The sequence below is a fragment of the Corythoichthys intestinalis genome, chromosome 3, assembly GCF_030265065.1.
Source record: "Corythoichthys intestinalis isolate RoL2023-P3 chromosome 3, ASM3026506v1, whole genome shotgun sequence".
NCBI lineage: Eukaryota > Metazoa > Chordata > Actinopteri > Syngnathiformes > Syngnathidae > Corythoichthys > Corythoichthys intestinalis.
Window position 1 is genome coordinate 64,503,581 of NC_080397.1, and position 16,190 is coordinate 64,519,770.

General features: G+C 41.9%; 1 protein-coding gene across 2 annotated transcripts; it reads right to left on the bottom strand.

Moving 5' to 3' along the window:
• Window positions 1-1,305: 1,305 nt before the first annotated feature.
• Window positions 1,306-16,162, bottom strand: tti2 (TELO2 interacting protein 2). 2 transcript variants are annotated; one of them, XM_057832760.1, is made up of 10 exons: window positions 16,023-16,162; window positions 13,619-14,086; window positions 12,091-12,257; window positions 10,312-10,369; window positions 10,069-10,197; window positions 9,652-9,744; window positions 9,393-9,586; window positions 4,972-5,115; window positions 2,772-2,931; window positions 1,306-1,703 (listed from the first exon to the last, which is right to left on the bottom strand). In XM_057832760.1, exons 2-10 carry the CDS (start codon window positions 14,078-14,080, stop codon window positions 1,575-1,577), a joined length of 1,536 nt encoding a protein of 511 aa, XP_057688743.1. In that variant the 5' UTR covers window positions 14,081-14,086; window positions 16,023-16,162; the 3' UTR covers window positions 1,306-1,574. The 2 variants fall into 2 exon arrangements, with proteins under 2 accessions (XP_057688743.1, XP_057688744.1); XM_057832761.1 differs by lacking the exon at window positions 1,306-1,703 and having other exon boundaries at window positions 2,785-2,931; window positions 9,373-9,586.
• Window positions 16,163-16,190: the final 28 nt, after the last annotated feature.

Consider the following 16,190-nt stretch of genomic DNA (forward strand, 5'->3'; position numbering starts at 1 on the left):
ACAATAACAATCACACTTGCAGTCAGTTAAAATGGATTAAAGTTGACTCAACCTCTGTCCTGTGTCCTTGAGTATACCACATCGAGCATGGATAAAGAAGACCAAAGAACTGTCTGAGGACTTAAGAAGCAAATTTGTGAGGAAGCATGGGCAATCTCAAGGGTACACGTCCATCTCCAAAGACCTGAATGTTCCTGTGTCTACCGTGCGCAGTGTCATCATTAAGTGTAAAGCCCACGGCACTGTGGCTAACATCTGTGGACGGAAAAGAAAAATTGACGAGAGATCTAAACTAAAGATGGTGAGGATGGTGGATAAGGAACCTCGACTAACATCCAAACAAGTTCAAACTATCCTGCGGTCCAAGGGTACAACGGTGTCAACCCGTACCATCCGTCGGCGTATGAATGAAAAGGGACTCTATGGTAGGATACCCAGGAGGACCCCGCTTTTAACTAGGAGACATAAAAAAGCCAGGCTGGAGTTTGCCAAAACTTACCTGAGAAAGCCAAAAATGTTTCAGAAAAATGTTCTCTGGTCACACGAGACATAAGTAGAGCTTTTTGGGAAAAGGCATCAGCATAGTCTACAGGAAAATAAAAAGAGGCCTTCAAAGAAAAGAACGCAGTCCAACATGGCAGAGGTTCCCTGATATTTTGGGTTGCTTTGCTACCTCTGGCACTGGACTGCTTGACCGTGTGCATGGCATTATGAAGTCTGAAGACTACCAACAAATTTTGCAGCATGATGTAGGGCCCAGTGTCAGATAGCTGGGTCTCCATCAAAGGTCATGGGTCTTCCAGCAAGACATTGACACAAAAGCACTAGAAAATGGTTCGAGAGAAAACACTGGAGACTTCTAAAATGGCCAGCAATGAGTCCAGACCTAAATCCTGTGGAGGGATCTGAAAATGGCACCCTTGAAATCTCAGAGACCTGGAGCAGTTGGCCAAAGAAGAATGGTCTAAAATTTCAACAGAGCATTGTAAGGAACTCATTGATGAATACCAGAAGCGGTTGTTCGCAGTTATGTCGTCTAAAGGCCTACCAAGTATTAGGCTAAGGGTGCCCATTTTTTGAGTTTTGTGTAAAATGATCATGATTTAATTTTTTTCCCCATTCTCTTCTGTGTTTTTCATTGCAAGCAAAATAAATGAAGATATTACGACCAAAGAATCTGTAATTGCAATCATTTTCTGGGAGAAATTGAGCATTATCTGACAGAATTGCAGAGGTGCTAATACGTTTGGCCAGCATTGTATGTTTAGTCACAACTGGATTCATTACCTTATTAGTATTTGCCCTTCACACAGCCGCTGTTGTTTAATCTATCTGCATGCGACCAGGAGATTGATTTTTGATTCATTGATGATTTTACGACATTGTTCGGGTTTGTGCTGGTCCTCTTGGGAAACTGTTTTAAGGCAAAACACTACCACTTCTGTCCACCGGTGTCGCTAAAATCGACCAAAACAGAAAAACTGCAAAGTGTTGCTTTAATTAATCAGCATTTATACCAAAAAAAACATGTAAGACATTCATTTTTGACATTTATTTTGAAAGCAAGCAAGAAGTCATACGGGAGCATCACTGAAGTTGTGGCCGTGACAATGGGAATGGCTCTCTGTCGCTGTGGTGACCACTGCTAGGCAACTTGCAACCTCAGCCGTGCAACAGCTCGTGTCCACCTGCTTGAGTGCACACTTACACACACACACACACACACACACACACGAGTGTTGAACACATCAATGTTGTGTTGCGTTACATATCCACACAACTGCTTTGTAAAGGTAAACACATTACTGTTGCGTGGTGTTAGGCAACAAACACTACTCTTGTGTCAGCATAGGCGAGCTCGGCTGTTGCCAGGGCACCATCTCGTGGAGGGGGTGCCAAAATGCTTTGCGGAAAAACATTACTCTCTCTCTCTGCTACACTTCCTGAACGAGAAATACATTGAACGCCTACACTTACTATGAATATGTTGGTGCTATCGTCAGCTAGATGTTAACACCATGTGGGGGGGCTTGTTGACCAGGGAAAGAAGGGGATGGTGGTGGGGGTGTCTATCAGCTAAATGATTGGGAGGGGTGGAGTGCACACAAATCAGCTCTGTGATCTAGAAACCAGTAATCGTGTGAATCCCTTGTGAGTGTAAGCCCGTCGGCAACCGACCCTACGCCGCCCCATCGCCAATTCCCGCACCGGCGCCCCCCACCCGAGCACGCCCCATGACATCCAGCCACGCGCGAGCCCCACCAAACACGCGACAGCCACAAGAATCGATATGTTGTTTTAAAAAGGTGTCAAAAAAAACTTTTCACTATAATAGTGTCTCTGTGAACTAAATGGCTGCCATTGACGCCGCAAGACGCCTGATTCATTTAGAAACCAGAGCATTCGCAGCCAGTCTTTCTGATTTTAGGGACGGTTACACGTCACTTTTTCTTCATTTTAGGGCCTTTATAGGTCACTTCCTGTTGAATTTGAGTCAATATCTACTCATTTGAGGAGATTCCAGGGTAACTTACTGTTCTGTAACCCAAAATCAACAGGAAGTGACCCAGAAATGCCCCATAATCAACAGGGAGTGATTGAAAATAAACTGCAGATAAACCTGAAATGCCCCAAACTAAACTCATTGGTTGCCATTGACCGCCATGGACGTCCAATCAGTTTGAAGTGGCCACCCTCTCACTTCGACGTCTAAGAGTGATAAAGTCCCAGCTGAAGGATGAAAAGAGTGCTACACAAACAAGTGGCGCTACCTGCAGGCCACCTTGCAGGGCAGCGTCCAGCAAGGTGAGACAGCGGGCGACTCGTTGGGTCAACTGACGTGCGACACAAGGAGAGAGAAGGGGATCCGACGTCGTGTCCACAAGCAGGCGCAGCAAACACGGCAGCCATGTTCCAACGCCAGTCGCTAACCTGCAATGACACTTGCTCTCAGTAACCAGTAGGGGCACTGCAACGACATCTCTCATCGGTTAACTTGACAATCGCAGTCAGCCTTTCTTCGTCCTGGACTATTTGGCCCTCATGTGTAAGCCATGCATTGTATGTCAACAATGGTATGAAAATGTACTTGAACCTTTTGGAATTTCTCACATTTCTGCTCAAAATCACCATCAAATGTGATCTGATCTTCGTCAAAATCACACAGATGAAAAAACATTGTCTGCTTTAACTAAAACCACCCAATCATTTATAGGTTTTATATTTTAATGAGGATCCTATGCAAACAATAACAGAAGGGGTATGTGAACCCTCTGTCTCAGGAGACTTATAGAGGAATTGAAACCAATTTTTACAAAACAATTTAAGTAACCCGCCCACTATAAAACTCACACCTGTTAAGAAATGTCTTGATGTGGGGCATTGTCTGATGTGCATCATGGCTGGGTCAAAAGAGCTGCGATCAAGGATTGTTGATTTGTATAAAGCTGGGAAAGTATACAAAACTATCTTGAAAAGTCTGGATGTTCATCACTCGACAGTCAGAGAAGTTCTCTACAAATGGAGAGAGTTTGGCACTGTTGCTTCTCTCCCAAGGAGACACCAAAGATGATGCCAAGAGTTCAGCGCAGAATACTCAGAGAGGTAAAAAAAGAACCATTGATAGAGTGTCTGCTAAAGACTTACAGAAATCACTGGCACAGTCCAATATCTCTGTGCACACATCACCCATATGGCGAAGAATGGTGTTAATGGGAGGACTCCACGGACGAAGCCACTGCTGTCTAAAAAAACATTGTTGCTCGTTTAATGTTCAAAAAAAGGCACTTGGCCATCCACAGAAGTTTTGGCAAAATATTTTGTGGACTGATGAAACCAAAGTTGAATTGTTTGGGAGTAACACACAACATCATGTGTGGAGGAAAAATGGAACAGCTCACCAACATCAACACCTCATTCCCACCGTGAAGCATGGTGGAGGGAGCATCATGATTTGGGGCTGTTTTGCTCCCTCAGGGCCTGGACAACTTGCAATCATTAATGGAAGCATGAATTCAAATGTTTTGCAGGAAAATCCAAGGCCGTCTGTCAGACAGTTGAAGCTAAAAAGAGGATGGATGCTGCAACAAGACAATGATCCAAAACACAGAAATTAATTAACTTCAGAATGGTTTCAAAAGAACAGAATACACATTCTGGAGTGGCCAAGTCAAAGTCCAGACTCGAACCCAATTGAGATGCTGTGGCATGACTTAAAGACAGCGATTCATGCCAGACATCCCAGGAATCTGACTGAAATACAGCAGTTTTGTCAAAAAGAATGGTCCAAGATTAGTCTTGATCGATGTGCCAGACTGATCTGCAGCTACAGGAAGTGTTTGGTTGAAGTTATTGCTCCAAAGGGGGTGGGGGCACAAAATATTACTTATTTTCCCCTTTCTGTCATTGTTTGCATGCTATCCTCATTAAAACTAATAAATGTTTGGGTGGTTTGAGTTAAAGCAGACACTTTTTTTTTCATCCGTGTGATTTTGACAAAGATCTGAACACATTTTATGGTGATTTTATGCAGAAAAGTGAGAAATTCCAAAAAGGTTCAGATACTTTTTCATACCACTGTAGCTGTTCATTAGCGTTAGCGCCTCCCCTGTATTTGTTTTCCCTGAATAAATAGAGTTCACGGACGGCGACCTGGGTGCAGCAGCATTTCAACCCCATAAAAAACTTCCTACGTGTTCTTTTTAGCCAAGTTAGGTGTAAATGAACCAAATTTCAAATCTAACAAATACGCATACTGTTAGACATTGATCATCCTGACTTTAGATGAAAATCAGAAATGGGTGAGCTTAAAATCTCACTTTATGCAAGAGCCCATTCTTATTTCTATGCATATTCTAGAGGTCCATTGTATGTGTAATCATAGAAAATGGTTGTACTCTTTGCAATGACATGAAAGGCTTTTGTATAAATGGCTGTAGGCAAAACAGCCACAGTGAACGTGCGTCTGCTGACCGTGGCCACGCCGCTGTCAAGATGATCTCGAGGGCCCGCAGCACGTTGATTCTCGTGACCTCTTCGGGGCCGTCGCTGACCTCCAGGTAAGCTGGCAGAACGCGAGTGAGACGACCAAGGTGGCGACACACGCACACGCCCATTCTAATGCACAAGAAAACAAACACATACTGATTCTTGATACTAGCGACTAGCGTGCCCACACGCTCTATCATACATAAGGCCTGTCACGATGAAAAAAAAAATTCCAAGACATGATCACGATAGTGACCCAATGCTAATTTAGCGACTGAATTGCATCCTCTTTTGTAAATTAACAGTAAAATGGGTGTTCCTGAAGAAATGTGAAGTGTGTTTTGTATTTTACACATAGGATGTGTCATTTTCTTTGTTCTGTGTTTAGTGTAATAGCTCAGCTTAACTGGAGTGTAAGATATGGCTTGAGAACCATCAGCGTTAGACTTTTTTTGAGGGACTGTTCACCAGAGGTGGGTAGTAACGCATTACATTTACTCCTTTACATATACTTGAGTAACATTTTGAGAAAAATGTACTTCATAGTTTTACTAGGCCACACTTTTTTCTTTTACTTGAGTAAATTTGTGACTATAGAGGAAATGCTACACTACATTTATCGTCAATATTCTACATATTAGATTTGAATTTGTTTTTGCCAGCACAGTGGCTCTAGCAGTTCCCCCAATGAGCTGTCGCAACAATAGTCACGTGATTGCATTACACCAATCAGACGTAACAATAGTCACACTCCCACACAATCAACTACCGTATTGGCCCGAACATAAGACGGCCCTGATTATAAAACGACCCCCTCTTTTTCAAGACTCAAGTTTGAAAAAAAAAAAAAAAGACTTTTTGAACACCAAATTAATTTTTATACAGAAAATAATTACAGTACATCTGAAACAAATGATTATAACAATATATTTGAGAGAAAAAGCATGTTATTTTCCCTCATTCAAATCTTAATATCTGAACATTTAAATATGTAAACTAAAGTACAATCACATTCGTAAATGAATGGCTTCTGGTTTTTGAAATGTAAATAAACCAATCTATAGTGATAAAACAACAACATTAACCATCAAAGTGAAGTCTAACTGGAACTGTAGTCTCGAAACAAATCTGAATAAGGAAAAACACTGCAATAAAATAATGCAAACTGGTTAAACTTGAGAGTAGCTGAGATCAGTCATGACAGATCATCGCTTCAATGATATCTGGCGCTCTCTAGCGTCGTAAATGGGTATAATGTCGAGACCGCGAATATAAGACGACCCCCGCTTTTTCAGTCTTATTTCAATGCAAAAAACACCGTCTTGTATTCGGGCCAATACGTTATTTGACATTGAGTGGTGCCTCCTACATGACCCAAAAGTGCATATATCAAGCTCTTTCTAATTTTTATTTGGCACGGATAGACCACAGAAATCCGGAGATATAATAGTTTTCATTTCATAGGAAGAAATGTGTTTTTACCACTGGACGGCATTACCGCTCTATGGACGGATGATGTTTTCACTATAACAACAAAAGCTCATTTAAAGGACGTTGTGTTGAGAGAAAAGGCATACAGTACCAGTGTTTGTTTTTTTGAAGTCAGACATTACATGCAGTTACTTAAGTATTCCTTTCACTTACAGTGCTGGCCAAAAGTATTGGCACTCCTGCAATTATGTCAGATAATGCTCAATTTCTCCCAGAACATGATTGCAATCACAAATGCTTTGGTTGCAATATCTTCATTTATTTTGCTTGCAATGAAAAAACACAAAAAAAATTAAATCATGATCATTTTACACAACACTCCAAAAATGGGCTGGACAAAAGTATTGGCAACCTTTGAAAAATCATGTGATGCTTCTCTAATTTGTGCAGCACCTGTTAATTACCTGTGGCACATAACAGGTGGTGGCAGTAACTAAATCACACTTGCAGACAGTTCAAATGGATTAACGTGGACTCAACCTCTGTCCTGTGTCCTTGTGTGAACCACATTGAACATGGAGAAAAGAAAGACCAAAGAACCTTCTGATGACTTGAGAAGTAATATTGTGAGGAAGCATGGGCAATCTCAAGGCTACAAGTCCATCTCCAAAGACCTGAATGTGTCTACCGTGCAGTGTCATTGACAAGTGTAAAGCTCACGGCACTGTGTCTAACCTCCCTAGATGTGGCCGAAAAAGGAAGATGGACGAGAGATTTCAACGAAAGATTGTGCAAATGGTGGATAAAGAACCTCGACGAACATCCAAACAAGTTCAAGCTGTCCCGCGGTCCGAGGTTACATCAGTGTCAACCCGTACTATCCGTCGGTGTCTGAATGAAAAGGGAATCTTAAGGTAGGATACCCAGGAAGACCCCACTTCTGACCCAGACACATAAAAAAAGTTTGCCAAATCTTACCTGACAAAACGTTTTGGAAGAATGTTCTATGGTCAGATGAGAGAAAAGTAGAGCCTTTTGGGAAAAGGCGTCAACTTACAGTTTACAGGACAAAAAAACAAGGCCTTCAAAGAAATGAGCACAGTCCCCGTAGTCGAACATGGCGGAGGTTCCCCGATGTTTTGGGGTTGCTTTGCTTCCTCTGGCACTGGACTGCTTGAACGTGTGCATGGCATTATGAAGTCTGGAGACTACCAACCAATTTTGCAGCATAATGTAAAAAGCTGGGTCTCCCTCAGAGGTCATGGGTCTTCCAGCAGGACAATGACCCAAAACACTAGAAAGTGGTTTGAGAGAAAGCATTGGAGACTTCTGGAAGTGGCCAGACCTGAACCCCATAGAACACCTGTGGAGAGATCTGAAAATGGCAGAGACCTGGAGCAGTTGGCCAAAGAAGAACAGTGTAAAATTCCAGCAGAGCATTGAAAGAAACTCTTTGATGGATACCGGAAGCGCAGTTATTTTGTGTAAAGGTTGTGCTACCAAGTATAGACCCTACCCACGTGACGTCACAACCCCGCTCTCCTGAATGGTACCGCCCAATTGTCCGTCAAAACATAGTGTTAACCTGTTACGGCTACGTACATTCCTCCTATTTACGGCGTGTTTTTCTGCTCCTTAACATTAATAATCAAAATGGTGACGGCGTGTGTGGCTGTTGGTTGCACTAACAGAAGATGGAAGGAGAGACTTGAAGTTTTACCGTATTCCGAGGGATCCAAAGAGGAGAGCGAAATGGACGGCTGCAATTCGACGTGAAAACTGGGCACCAAAAAATCACCATAGACTATGTAGTAGTCATTTTATATCCGGTAAGATGCATTTAAGATATACTTAGAGGGTTTTGGGCTGACAAATAACCACAATTAAGATCATTGCTAGGCTAATCGCCGACAACATACACGTATGTATGTAGTGAGAGTGCTATCGCTAAACATTAAAAGCCCTAACTCCATTGACAAACGACATGAAATACATTAGACTTGACAGTGGATGTTAGCAATAACAAAAGATTTTGAATTGAAAATTTCGTAACTCACCTTTCCAAGCACAAGATAGATTCCTGCCGAATTTTCGTGGACGAGGACCTGTTTCACCCAACCAGCAACGAAGTATTTATAAGCCTCCAAGCGCTTGAAGTTTTTCACATTTTCGTGAGAATAGGCTGATTTTGTGTGGACAAGATCATTGTAAATATCAGCGTAGCATATGTCACTGTCAGGCAGACAGGGCGAAGACAATGGGTCGAAAAACATCGATTTGGGCATCAAATATGGATCTGGCGACTGTATAGAACGAAGCTTTTCCACATAACGCCTTTTATGCAACACATCCAGTGAGTTTACGGCATCAGAAAGCACCGCGTCTTCCATGAAATGCATTTTAAATTCCTCGATCAATTGAAACCAATGCTAATACAGAGACAAAATGACGGACAAGTGGGCGGAACCATACAGCGAGCACGTGGTTTTGTGACGTAGGTGGGTAGGGTCTATTAGGCTGAGGGTGCCAATACTTTTGTCCGGCCCATTTTTGGAGTTTTGTGTAAAATGATAACAATTTATTTTTTGGGGGTGTTTTTTTCATTGCAAGCTAAATAAATGAGGATATTACTACCAGAGCATTTGTAATTGCAATCATTTTCTGGGAGTAATTGAGCATTATCTGAGAGAATTGCAGGGGTGCCAATACTTTTGGCCAGCAGTTTATATAAATAAATTTGATTTGGCTCCTCTACCTATCTGTTTCTGTTTGCTATCTGCCAAACAATAGTCAAGCTGCATTTCCACCACATTTAATTGATTAGATATGCCAGGCCTAATGACGAAAATCTACCTCCATTTTTTTCTCAATCGACAATCTTAATCATAAAATTGCTTTGGCCTGCCTGCCTGCGCGCGCACACCCACAGTGTCATACACAAATACAGAACCATACCCAAAGGTATGCACACGCACTTTTGGAGGTACGCCGGCAGTTCTTGCGCATAGACTCTCCTGAGAGCCACCTTGTGTTCGGCTTCCATGTGCGTGAGGAGCAGCCGCAGCACGTCGTCGTGGCGACACGCCCTCCTGGGGGCCGGGGGTGCTGCGACCGAGGCGGGCGGGCTCTCCAAAACCGGCAGCAGGTCCAACAGGCAGCGCAATGACAGCTACGTGTCGGAAAACGGCGGCGTCGGTGTTCGCCGTGGTGACAATTTGACAGCGTGCAAGTTACCTGAATGACGCCGGCGTGCGTGCCGTACAGATGCTTGAACAGCGCATCATACATCACGTGAGCCCGATTCAGCGCCCGCAGCTCGCTGGCAGCCTGAAAGAAGCACACAACATGCGAGGCTCTTACACATACGCAACTCGTTAAGGTGACCTTGCATGATTATTTTTATTATATACCATTATTATATGGACTTTGTTCATGACCGGCTGATACGTAGCCAATATAATAAAATAATACTTACATTCACTGTATGGGTGATGATCTGCATACATTGTGATTTATCGACCTCAAATAACAGCTTGCAAAAATCGGCTTTAAGCATTAGCAATCGGCTGAATTTATTTTTTAAAAATCGGCATCGGCCTTTGAAGATCCCATATCGGTCAACCTCTAGTGTATATAGTCGTGTGCGCTGACCGTGTTGCTGACAATGTGGTGCAGGCAGCCAACTCCCAGCGTGGACTTGTCGGCCTCATGGTGGTCGCTAAGGAGAAGTGCCGGGCCGAGGAGGCGGGGCAGGTGAGGGGCCAAAAACGGGCGCGGCACCTGAACAGACATTCACATTGCTCCAACCATGGGAAAATAGCTTTTGCGCTGTCAATCAATCTCATTGAGCAGTCCAGCTGCATTGTGGGTCTTGTAGTTGCCGTGCGTGCTTACTTGGAAGAGTGTCCACGCAAACACAAACTTGACCTCGTCGCACCATTGCCACGCCTCCCTTCAATGGACACACATGCACACACACTTTTTGGACACATTCTCAGTCTTTCCAAATGTGACTTGGCACAGCAAAAGAAGTTGGAAGACACACAGATATTGAGATATTACCCAAATGTATTTTAGTAAGTGAAGTACTGTACTTGCGTGTGCTTGTACTACATGTATTTGCGTGTAATTGTACTACAAATATGTCTACTTGCGTGTACTTGTACTATAACACATTGACTTGCGTAAACTTGACTACTTGAGAGTACCTGTACAATAGGCCTGAACAATATTGGAAAAAAATATTGTTGCGATTTTTGGGGGGTTTGCGATATGTTGCGATATTATATTGCGATATTTTAAAAAATGTATAAGAAATTTTCACAGTTTGGAAAGACTTTGGATGACTCACCATCACCACAGTGTACAGTGATCCCTCGTTTTTCGCGGTTAATGGGGACCAGAACCCGCCGCGATAAGTGAAAAACCGCAAAGTAGCGCATCCCCCCCAATTTTTTTTTTTTTTTTTTTTTGTGTGTTTTTTGTGCTCAATGTATTTATTCAGATTTAGCACTGGAAAGAGATACATATAAGACATGTTTTTTCTCACTTTTTCCCCCAAAGTGATTTAAAAAATGTATATAAAAAGCACTTCATATGTCAAAATTATGATCAGTATTAAACATAACTGTCCAACCAAATCATTTTTGAACAAGAATAAAGTACTGTAGTAGATAAATGCTTGGCTTTATTAAATACTTCTGTTTATCTACCTTAGCTGTGACCGTTGGAGTGACATGTAGAAATTTCAAACTCCTCATGATCACTTCTGGCATTTATATGTCTCCAACGTCTCCACACACACACATTCATTCCAGCGCGGCTTCCTTGCAGAAACTGTTTAACAAGTTAAACAATGATTGACAGACTGCTGCCCGGCTTCTTTGGGCAGATCAAAGCCATCGTTAACTTTAATAAGCAAGTGCCGCAGTGACTGAGAGGAACAAAGGGCTGGGAAAGGAAGGGTGTGAGGCTGTGCGCAGAGTAGAAAGCAAGGCATATATGGATTAAAAAAAAAAAAAAAAAAAAACTAGCGCACTTGCTTGCGATGGGACTATCGCACACGTGCACATCGCGATGGCGTTGTTTAAACGATATATCGTTCAGGCTTACTGTACAATAAGTACGTACTGTATGTATATTGGTGATTACCTGTTCTACAAGTACGCGTACTCGTGCTACACATACGTGTACTCGTATTTGTAGTACGTGTACTTACTAGCGTGTACTCATACTACAAATACCTGTACTACAATTTTACCGACCGGCAAAGCAACGCTACCAATGCAATTCTTATCCTTATTCTATTCCTTATCTGGCAGCCTAAAGAGGAAGGGGAATGTAACGTACTTTAATATTTTGATCTTGTTTGCAGTACTATTTTTGGCCACCACTCTTACATATTGGTCCTTTAAAGAAAAGTGAAGGGTTGTTGTTGCAAGAAAAAAAGATTTATCCATTTTCTCCGAATTATGAAAATCCAACACCAAGTGCCAGACTTCAACTCACATTTTTTGAAGATAAAACGTAATGGCAAAATGGTTGATGTCATTGCAAAGTTGGAACTGTACTCCTTTCTATAATGCCAAAACCTCGATTTTGAAAAATGTGTCATTGTGACCAATTTTGCTGCGCCGGGTTACAATTCCTAGACGTGAGACTCGACGTTCTTACCTCGTCAGTTGAGGCTGAAGGACATCAAGGACCGCCCCCAAAAGCCCCTCGCCACCGTATTCCCCCGTCAGCATGTGAGCAGAGTCTCGCCATCCTCCCGCTTGAAATAACAATGACTGAAGACGACGAGCAGCTTGTCGCGACGGGACGCTCGTCCACGGCTGCTCCTGTTTCACACAGACAGGTACAACATTTAGAAGCAGAAAACCACTTCGTCCAGCCCTTTTGGCGGGTCTCCAAGGCATTCCCAGGCCATTTGTGAGATATAATTGCCCCAGCGTGTTGTAGGCCATCTCACTGGGGTGAGACATGCCCAAAATTCCCGACAATTAACAGTTACAACAACCGAAGAACTGTTGTTTCCCTCAACAATAACTGAAATATTTGAATCATTTTTTTCATAATGATGACGAGCTAAAAACGTGACTCGGGAGACCAAAACATTACGTCGGTTTTCGTCCGACAAGGCCAAAATTAGTCTAGTTTACATGATGTCAATGATACCGATGATGATGACGACAATATGTTCACAATGTGATTTTATTGTACACATACGTAGTTCCGCTTTTTTCCACTGGCGTCACCAAACTCATCAAAAACGGAAAGCTATTGAGTGTTGCTTTAACTGTCAAGATGAATTAGGGCTGTCAAACGATTAAAAATTTTAATTGAGATAATTACAGCTTAAAAATTCATTAATCATAATTAATCGCAATTCAAACCATCTATAAAATGTGCCATATTTTTCTGTGAATTATTGTTGGAATGGAAAGATAAGACACAAGACGGATATATACATTCAACATAAGGTACATAAGTACTGTATTTGTTTATTATAACATTAAATCAACAAGATGGCATTAACATTATTAAAATTCTCTTAAAGCGATCCATGGATACAAAGACTTGTACTTAAGATAAATGTTAGTACAAGTTATAGAAATTTTATATTAAAACCCCTCTTAATGTTTTCGTTTTATTAAAATTTGTAAAATTTTCAATCAAAAAATAAACTAGTAGCTTGCCATTGTTGATGTCAATAATTACACCATGCTCACTCATGGTGTAACACATAAAATCAGTTGGACCCAAGCGCCAGCAGAGGGCGCCAAACACTTAAAAACAACAAGCTGACGTTACACTGTGCTGTCATTTTAATCTGTTTGAGCGGGTCATGTGCGTTAATTGCGTCAAATATTTTAACATGATTCATTTAAAAAATTAATTAACGCGATAATTTTGACAGCCCTAGATTTTTAATGTATCATTTTATTTACGTTTTTGGATTTTTAGGTGATGTAAAGCACTTTGAATTCCCTTGTGTTGAATCGTGCCAAATCAATTTTCCTTGCGTCTCAATCATGCAGCTTTATGTTTATACGGATGCCGCGAGAAATGCAATTTCATCTTGTCCGCACTCCAGTCGTATATGCAGCAATGTGACAAAAAAGTGATTTGATTTGACATACAGTATGTGTGTCTTCTAATGTCTTTGTAGTCCAAGGGGCGTGTGAGTACACTGTGTTACCTGTGCATGCGTGACAGTGTAAACAAAAACGTGCGGCGCCACGGCCATCGTGACCGCCAGGGCACGCTCGTCCTGCCCCGCGACGTCCGCTTTCCTCAGCAGAGCTTGCAGAGCAGCGCACGCGCCTGTGGCCAGGATGGGCGCGTTTGCATAGTGCTCAGGCGGGGCTCCCTGGGCTCGGTCGTATGGCGGCAGAGAGGCGCAGCCGATCAGAGCGCGGACGACAGAGACGTACGCGGATACGACGCCTTCGGCGTCTGCGTCGAACAGCCAGTGATGGTCGGCGGCTCTGAAGAAGCTAGCGACTCCATCGATAAGAACGCCGGGTTCCGGGGGTCGGTCGATCAAACGCCGCTGCAGTTTGGACAAAAGTGCTGTGATTGGCGGGAGGGTCGTGGAGGGCAAGGCCTGGACTTTGTCATCCAGTTGAAGGTCATCAATTAACCGCAAAAGGTCCATCATGGCCGTCTGAAACATCAACAACCAAACAATCTTTTAGAAAGTACCTGTATTTTATTGTTTGGATCTTAACTTTCAATAAAATGTAGTCACATACTTTTTACAAATTCAGTCCATTTTTTGCAGCAACCAATAAAAACAATACATACCAGCTAGGCCTGTCCAGTAATACATTTTATCAAGCGATATATTGTGTCATAAATTGCCGACATGCAACTTTTGTTTATTAATCTCCTATTCAAATGCAATGAATTGTTATTCTTAAAAAACAAACTAAATTAAAAATGTTTTTTAAACCGCATAATGAGTCATTTGAAGGCTAGCTAAGTGCAGAATATAAAAAAGGTTGGAAACCCAACGCCCTTTTCTTCTCTGCCAATCTGAGCCCATCAAAAGTGTACAGACAAGTATATACGAAATATGGTCGGCGCCATCTTGGAAAATGTCTGCGCCGAACTTCCAGTTTAGAAGGAACAACATGAAATGCGGTTGAAGTAAGCACTGCAGTGTTGACAAAGTTAAAACTGCAAAATCAAGCCACAGGAACCCACGGAATCTCCCAAAATGGATTTAGCACGGCGTAGATAAGACGTAGATGAGATTGTATGATTGTTCTTATCACTTCGTTGATCATTCGTGGACAAAATTATAACAACCTATGCAGCCTGTGTCAACGTGAGGTGTAGATTGATACGCCGCCCACTTGAGTGACCAAAATGAGGTGAAATTACAAATATTAAAGGTGCCGAATGCAGAAGGGCTGACACGGATTTTGTTGTTACAAGGAAATACTATAAGGTATGTACATATAAACAAAAATAGTATGTCATTTTATTAATTGCAGATATTGATCGCAAGAAAACATTTGGAGAACAAGATTCCATGTTTCATTTACAGTCCCTGACAAGTCTTGTCGCTTATCCATTTTGTAGAAACGATTGCTTATAACCTGACTTTTAATGATTCAATTGGTTTCAGAAATGGCTCATATGAAAGCTAAGGCCCTCCCAAATGATGCTGAATGTGGAAAAATATATTTCTTTCACTGAAAAAAATATTTATCATTTAATGAAGACATAAAGGTCAAATTTTGGCAAAACAAAAGTTTTGTCGCTTACAGAGAGTAGTGTGAAAATTGAACAAAAAACGTACTTCAAATACAAAAATATTACCTAAGTGAATTAAGTAGAGGTGCTGCGAGATCCAAATTTAATATTTTGTATGACTTCCGTGGGCTTGAACGACTGCATCCATGCGGTTTGGCAAGGATTCATACAATTTATTGATGAAGTCATCAGGAACGTCAACGAAAGCAGTCTTCATTATTCTTGGGTTTCGTCTTCCATGCTTCCTCTTTCATCCAACCCCAGACATGCTCAATGATGTTCATGTCTGGTGACAAGGCTGGCTCGTTTTGTTTAGATGCAAACAGGCAGAACGTACTAAAAAAATGCCTTAAGAAAATACTTAAATGTAGTTATATCAAATTAGGGCGGTTTAAATACGCTACGTGACTAATGTGGTCAACTGCTTCAAAGCCAACACAACAAAACACAATGGTTGAATGTAGGATAGGGTAATACATGCACAAAGTATTTTTGAGGCAATGAAAAGGTACTAAAAAACTAAACAAAAATGGTGAGTACTCGACATTTCTAACTGATGTGCGCAGGCGTGCGGACTTCGCCGCGTAGTAAGGAATGGCCGAACAGTCCTAAATACTAAATATTATACAAGTGATTCTTCTTCACCTAAATGGCACAAAAACACTGATTCTAGTAAGGGTCATTTTTGACACATTTATGGAAGTGTCGGGTTCAGCCACTTGTACATATACGGGTAAATGAATGAGCCGCTTGTTCCAAAGATATTTTCCAAACTTTACACTTTCAGAAACTGACACGCTAAACCTCGCATGAAATGTTAACACGTGTGTCGTTCTTACCTTTTACATCGTTCCGATGATTTTGTCGAAATTTTCGTTTACAAAACCGAATCCTCCGAAACTTCCGCCTTGGGTGGGTACCTCTGTAAAAAACTTCCCATCGGAAACAAAAGCGAACAAACAAGCGGTCCGTCGAAAATGTTCCCAGTGACGAACTTCCGTCGTCGC